Source organism: Canis aureus, chromosome 26 (genome assembly GCF_053574225.1).
Source record: "Canis aureus isolate CA01 chromosome 26, VMU_Caureus_v.1.0, whole genome shotgun sequence".
Lineage (NCBI taxonomy): Eukaryota > Metazoa > Chordata > Mammalia > Carnivora > Canidae > Canis > Canis aureus.
In genome coordinates, this window is record NC_135636.1 from 43,789,149 (window position 1) to 43,796,469 (window position 7,321).

The following is a 7,321-nucleotide window of genomic DNA, read 5'->3' on the forward strand; positions in this document are numbered from 1 at the left end:
GCCCCCACGTTCGATGTTCTTTTCACCCTTTGGCTCCAGATTAACTGTACTAAACACTGTCGGAGAAAAGTCTGGGAAAGGCCTGTGGGCCCAGTCAGGCTTATTGATATATTTCGTTTGGCCAACAGAGTTTTAAAATTTGGGAAATTTTACAGTTTTCAGCTTCTCTGAAAAACCCAAGTAGCTGACTGTATCCAAAGGGCAGCTGTCCCAAGTCATGCATGCTTACTCTACTTAACCAAAGTCCCCACCCATCCCCATTACCTTACACACAGCTTACTTCTTTCGTTAACATTACCTGCCTTGTTCCTGTTCTAGAAGCTTGTCTTGAATATAATACTATGTGTGCATGCATACGTGCGGTTTTTTTTTGCAATTCTCCTGAGGATCTTTCTGTCTTTCTGTATCTGTACAAAGATCGGGGTCCCTTTTTAAAGGTTAGGTCATATTTCATTGTCTGAATATCTGAGGTTTATTCATCTAATTTTCTCTTGATGTACACAAAGGTTCCACTTTCTTTATAGCATATACTGGAGAGGAATGCCCTTATACATCTGTTTATAAAATTTTACGGGATAAATAGCAAGAAGTGGATTTACTAAGTAAATGTGTCTATGTACAATTTTAAACTTGAAAGATTTAAAAGATATCACAAAATTGCTCAGGTTATAGGAATTGACATCCCCAGAAAAGGAAAGCAGTATCCTGTCCCAAGCCTTCCTTTGACTTGCATTAATTTAATTACTACGGTGACGGAGGATCCTTTTCTCTTCAGTGGCCTCCTTTATATACCATCTGCTGCCCTTTGAGGACTTTTTCACTGGGTTCTTTTCCTGTACTTTTATTGATTTTAGGAGTTCTTTATATATAAAGGACATTAAACCTTAGACATCTGTGCTGCAGTTTTTTCCCCCCAGTTGCTGGTGTTTAGTTTTATACATTGTTTTTACTTTGGAAAAATTGTAACACTATTTGTAGCCACATACAGGATTCTTTTTCTTTTCCTTGAGGGGGCCTGGCCTGTCTTCTTTGGTAGGCATAGTATTGAGATATACATAGAAAATTATTTCTTAAAGACTTTATTTTTAAGTAATCCCTACGTGCAATGTGGGGCTCAAACTCCCAACCCCAAGACCTAGAGTCACATGTTCCACCAACTGAGTCAGCCAGGAGCCCCATATATTTTAATTTAAAAATCTGAAAGCCTTTAGCTAAGGGATAATTCTGTTTCCCACAGGATCCAGCAGTGTCTGCGCCAACTATCTCATAAATGGGTGACTTTAAAGTTGTCTGTCTCGTCCCTTGAGACAGATTCTACAGGTGTAGGTATAGGTATGGGTTAGTGTGAGCGTGTGTATGTGTGTGTCTGCGTCTAATATTTACTCTAGAGCTTTTATGGTTTTACTGCACACATTTAAATTTTGGATCCATCTGTAAATTATTTTTGGTGGAGTAAATGAACACAACCAAGATCTAGGATGAAGTTTTCTATTTTCCTGGCTGGCAGCACAGGGGGTCGGGGGGTAACCATGCCTGTTGGTAAATTAAAAAAAAACAAAAAAAGCAAAAACAAAAGCACACCCCATGTTTTTTGTCCCTTTATAAAAATAATGCAAATTTGGGGATCATACCCATACTCCCACTACCCAGAATAATTACTTTTTTTTATGCAACGTATTTCCCACAAGTATTTTTTTTCTTAGTATATATATATATATATATATATATATATATATATATATGTTTTTGTTTGAGAACTCTGTTTTTTGTCTGTTTTAACATGTGACAACATCTATAACTGCTAACAGCTCATGTTTTTACCCAGCAATTCCCAAACCTGGCTGGGCAGCTGGCTTCCCAGTGGAGCTTGTTAAAAATAATGAATCAGCAACCCTACGGGGTGGACCCTGGGAATCTATATTTTTAATAAGCTCCACGGAGGTGTTTGGGACATAACCAGGCCTACTCTCACCATCTCTCCCACCCTCCGGGCTGTACCTGTGATCGTCTGGGTCTCTGAGGTGATGGTTCTGGTGGTGGTCTGAGTTTGGGTGGCAGGCACTGTTTCTTCAGATACAAACTGGACCGTGCTGGGGGCTGCCCCGGACGTGCTGGTCAGCTGGCAGCCACTCTGCTTGTGAGCTACAAAGGCATCCAGGTTGTTAAACTGCTGCTTGCAGAGGCCACAGATGTGGATGTCGGGAGTAAGCTCAACCAGCACTGTTGTACCACCTGGAACTCCATGGGACAAAGCGGAAGTCACAGATTAATTAATTAATTCCAAACTGCTCGACATAACAACAGAAACCAGACTCATGTTAGAAAAAAAAAGGCACTGTGGCAGAGATGGCTAGTTGCTGGCCAGATGTCCATTCTACTCCCCTCTTCTCTCTTAGCAGCACCGGATGTCCATTCTACTCCCCACTTCTCTCTTAGCAGCACCGGATGTCCATTCTACTCCCCACTTCTCTCTCAGACCCAAGTAATGGCCAGTGGGGCGCGAGTGGCATTTCATGCAAGGAATCTTTTTGATGTGCAACGTTGCTTGCACTTTGAAGGACCAGTAGCCATGTCCTATCCCAACAAAAGGTAGTTGTACTTCCCAGTCCTTATGAAAACCAATCCCTCCACTTTTATACCCTCACCTCCATCCCCACCCCAACCCCATGAAAACTACTCAGTAATAATCTTGGTCCCTTACATGCTTGGGAACTTCTGGGAAGTTTGGCTTCCATGATAAAAAAGGATCAGACGTGATTGGCACTGGTTCCCTCTTCTTTTGGCCTGGAATGCAGATGGGATGCCAGGTTCTACAACCATGTTCTTACTATGGGGAAAATGCTAAGATACCTACATATGCTGATCCCTACCTCATCGATCCCCTGAATCAACTAATTCCAGACTTCTCATTAGGCTGGTATATAGTTCAGTTGTTACTTGTCGTCAAAGTTCATTCCTAACGTTTAGGGACATTGTTTCTCAACAGTAATGATGCCAAGAGTTAATACTGTGTTAACATTTGCAAAGCACTCACCACAATATCTGGCACTGTATTAGTGCTATGTAAGTGTTGGTAAATGAAGAAATTCAATTAATAAGTCTCTAATAGGACTACCTTAATTTTTATTTTTAAAAGTTTCTTTGCCTTATGATAAGGAAACTCATGCTTATAACAGTGAATCTGGAAGAAGCAGAGGGAAAATCACTCACAATCCTTCCACCTATGTGTACCATGAATATTACAAAATATTTTCTTTCATTCTCTTTATGCTTAAAATTTTTAAGATCATAATGTACTGTAAAATTAGTCTTTTCCCCACATAATATTGCATAAGCACTGTGCCTAGATCACTAAAATTTTTACAAGTATAATTATTTAAAGTATAATAAGCGCCTGAGTGGCTCAGTAGGGTAAGTACCAGACTCTTGGGTTTTGCTCTGGTCATGATGTCACGGGTGGTGGGATGGAGCCCCGTGGTGGGCTCTGAGCTCAGTGAGGAGTCTGCTTGAGATTTTCTCTTTGTCCCCCCCACCCCCAACTCTCTCTCTTCCTCTCTCAAATAAATCCTTAAAAACATATGTAATCACCTAAAACACACTATTCTATGTTATCTATGCATCATAATCTCAGTACTTATAGGGTCTTTTTATTATTTCTAATTTTCCTCAGGTCTAAATCACACGAGAACTACCTTTGTGCATATATATAGCTGGTATATATATGAAGCATAACTTTCTGAAAATTTATAAATATTATGTTCAATTTTCCCCAAGTCAAGCTAAGACAAGAAATCGCTGTGGGAACACAATCTGGTTGACTTGCTAAGGAGAGCTAGTCTGGGCTCTGTTGTAATGTTTTATAAGCTGTTCTGCAGAGCGCCCTGCACCCTAAGTACATCGAAATCAATGAATGGAAGGAATGAAGGCTTTTCTGTTCCCCTGAAACACTGCTTCCCTGGAGCTGAGGTGCCCATGGGACTAACAGGAAAATAAGGAACCAGGAGATGAGGTGACTGGCATTGATGAGGATTCCTTAGTGATCTAACAAGACTGATACTCAGTATGAAAGGGTTTTAATAACCAATGCCTCCAGCATGTGGCAGACACACAAGTAACGACCTAGACTTTCTTTTAGAATCCTGACACTACAATTTACAAACCATGACTTGGACTTGGTCTCTCCCATCTGTAAAATGGGTATAAATTTCTGTTTCACAGGACCATTAAGAGAATTAAGTAAGATTGCGCTTGTAAAAAGCCAGCACAGGGGGCCTCATGCCCCAGCATGATACGTGGTGGGGTTATTCCCGAGACATCCTATTGAATGTGACATCCCCCTCTGAAAATTTGGAATGGTGAATATATACCTAACCTCCTGCATTTGTAGTGAGAATTAACAGATCAAATAGAAAACACTGGGTACAGGTAAGAGCTCAACAGCAACAAGAGAGAATTCCTTTATCTTCACTATGTTCTCCAAACCTGTAACAGCATCATAAACAATCAGGGTGCGTGCGTGTGTATGCGTGAAACACGGACATATCTGAGGCCACACCTAAGTCCCACTTCGGGGATACTGAGTCCTGATGGAGGTAGGATGCAGAAGGGACTGGTGTTTAGAGAAATCTGTGCTTTCCACAACTTCTGCAAGGAATACCCAGCTAAGTTTGGGAGGCAATGTCTCCAAAACAGCTAACAAGCTGAGCGCTTACCATGTGCCAGGTGTCTGCAAACCCCCGTGCCAGGGGTGCGTTTCAAACTGTGTGCAACCGAATGGCTCAGGGTCTGGCCACAGATCCCCTCCCCCCACGTCCCCCATCTAATGGGTGGGGCCTGGGGAGCTTTTTCCTTTTTCCTTTCTTTTTCTTTTTCTTTCTTTCTTTCTTTCTTTTTTTTTTTTTTTAAACAAGCGCTCGCGCTCCCAGGTGGCTGGTCTGCGCTCAGTCTCTGGACCACACTTTGGGGAAACAATGCGGCGGGCGAAATCAGGTACTTGGATAAGGCTGCTGTCCTCACCAGGAAAATTACGACGAATCCCAAACTCAAAGAAAGCGACCACCGCCCCATTCCCCATTCAGATCTCCACCTTTAATGTGCAAAAGGCTTTCCAGGGCAAGCCCAGCCCGCCAGACCTCACGAAACCCTCGGATCCCCACACTTCAAGGATTTCGAGCCACCGAGGCAGAAGCTTTCCCATCAGCGTAATCGCGGTTACCCCCCAACCCCCCCCCCCCAAACTCCGCCTGGAAGGGGGGGAGGCGGGGAATGCCCCGAGGGGGTGGCGATTGTCTGAACGGCGTGCCCTCCTCCTCCTCCCCCGCTCCCCGCTCCCCTGCAAGGGGTCCTGGAGGCTGGAGAGCGCCCCCCGCCTTGCGCGGGGCTGGGTGCCCCGATCCCGAGCCCACTCCGCGCGCCCCCTGCACGGCGCGCCCTCCGCGGTGCCCTGGACGCCGGCGCGGGGCCGTCACCCCGATTTCGGGGCCCCGGGCCTGCTCGCTGCGTCGCAGACGTGCTTGGGCCCGGGCCCCGGAGCGCGCACTGGGCCCCGGAGCGCGCACTGCGCCCGGAAAAGCACTTACTTTGCACCGAGCCCGGGAAGCCGTCGCCCTCGCCGCTCGCGTTCATGGCCGCAGACTGGGAGGCCCCCGGCCGGCCGGGGTGCCAGGCTGCGGGGCGCTGATCTACATGGTGCAGGGACTTTTCCTTTTATTTTTCCACACCCCCCAGCCTGCCTTCTCCCAACTCCGCCAGGCGGGGAGGACGGATGTAAAGCAAGCTCCACTTCCGCTGCCTAGAGGGCGCTGGCCCGGCCCGGCGGCCCCAGCCTGGCTCTGCAGCGGCAGCTCCCCGGGGAGGCTGCGGGCCAATCCCGAGGCCCGGGACCGCCGGGTCCCCCGGGATCCCGACCGCGCGCAGACGTCCCGGCGGGCGGGGCGACCGCGGGCGGCGAGCGATGCGCCCCAACCCCGGGCCGCGGCAGCCGGCGCCCCCCGCCCCCACCCCCACCCCGCGGCCGTGGCCCACGCGCCTGGCCTCCCCGGCTCGGGCGCCTTTGCACCTGCCGCCCTGGGACGCTGGTCCCCAAGGCGCCGCTGCCCGGTGGCCGGGATGCTCTGCCCGGGGGCGGGGGTGGGGGACCGCGCCGAGCTGCGGCTGGAGGGCGGGGGGGGCGGGGGGCGCCGGGCTTGGGAGAAACCCCAGCGGAGCATCCGCGGCGGGCAAATCAGCGGAGCGCTGGGCGGGTCCCCGGCCCTGCTAGGGAGATAAAGAGGACAGGGATCACGTGCATCCCGGGAGTAACGACGGGGACCAGACGCCCGAGGCCCACCTGGCCGCGCGCCGTCACCCCGAGGGCTCGCCCCACCCCCCCCGCATGTCTGACTCCGTAAGTCTGGGGCGAGGCCCGAGAACCAGCATTTCCAAGTTTGCAGGTGTGGGTGGGTCGACGCTGTCCCCGCTGATCTGTGTCTACGCGGCCGACCTCACCTCCTGCAACTCTCTCCCCTTTACTCAAGACTCCCTCCGGCCTCGAGTCTCCTGCGGGGCTGTCCCCTCTGAATCCACCTGCCACCCTGCGGCGATCTCCAGTCCTTGCTCGATTCAAATTCACTGTTCTTGGAGAGGCCCGTCTTGGCCAGCCCTTCTTAATAGTACAACTCCCTCTTCCCCCACCCTCCCTGTCTCTCTGGTCTGCCTTTTCTTTCTTCTTAGAACTTGATACATTGAACGTTTTTTTTTTATCTAGAGTATGTCTGTCTACCCATCAATGGATCGATTGATCTATGAGATAGATATGAGACAGGTGATGGATCTATTTATCTATGAGATAGATAATTTACTTGTGTATTACCTGTCCCCCCTTACACATTCAAAAGCTCCCAAGAAACTTTTTTTTTTTTTTAATCTCTTTGCTTCATTGATCTATCCCCAGCCACTTGGCCTAGTGCCTGGCATATAGTAGGCTCTCAGTAAACATGACTGTATATTCCCTGCTGCCTCCTTTAAGGGTTTGTTCATTCCTCCAACAATTATTTATATATTAAAGAGTTCCAAATGTGCCAGACACTGTGCTGGTGCCTGGAGGTACAAGGGTGATCCGTATGATTTGGTACCTTCTCTAATAGAACTTGGCTAGTGGCTCGTGATTCAGTCGACACTAAATAGTCAAATCAACAGTGTGATTTCTTTTCTTTTTTTTTCTTTCTTTCTTTCTTTCTTTCTTTCTTTCTTTCTTTCTTTCTTTCTTTCTTTCTTTCTCTCCTCTCTCTCTCTCTCTCTCTCTCTCTCTTTCTTACCGATTTTATTTATTTATTTGAGAGGG

The 7,321-nt window shown here is 47.9% G+C and overlaps 1 protein-coding gene across 4 annotated transcripts in view; it reads right to left on the bottom strand.

Annotated features, from left to right (window-relative positions):
* Nucleotides 1-5,898, bottom strand: part of ZFP64 (ZFP64 zinc finger protein) — an 87,728-nt gene extending 81,830 nt beyond the window's left edge. The window contains exons 1-3 of one of the 4 annotated variants that reach the window (XM_077873602.1): nucleotides 5,580-5,875; nucleotides 2,702-2,784; nucleotides 1,999-2,232 (exon numbers count right to left, since the gene is read on the bottom strand). In XM_077873602.1, coding sequence (XP_077729728.1) covers nucleotides 1,999-2,232; nucleotides 2,702-2,735 — 268 coding nt within the window. In that variant the 5' untranslated portion in view covers nucleotides 2,736-2,784; nucleotides 5,580-5,875. Of the gene's footprint in view, nucleotides 1-1,998; nucleotides 2,239-2,701; nucleotides 2,785-5,579 lie in introns of all 4 variants that reach the window. The other 3 variants (XM_077873603.1, XM_077873600.1, XM_077873599.1) reach the window with 3 other exon arrangements.
* Between the last annotated feature and the right edge of the window lie 1,423 nt (nucleotides 5,899-7,321).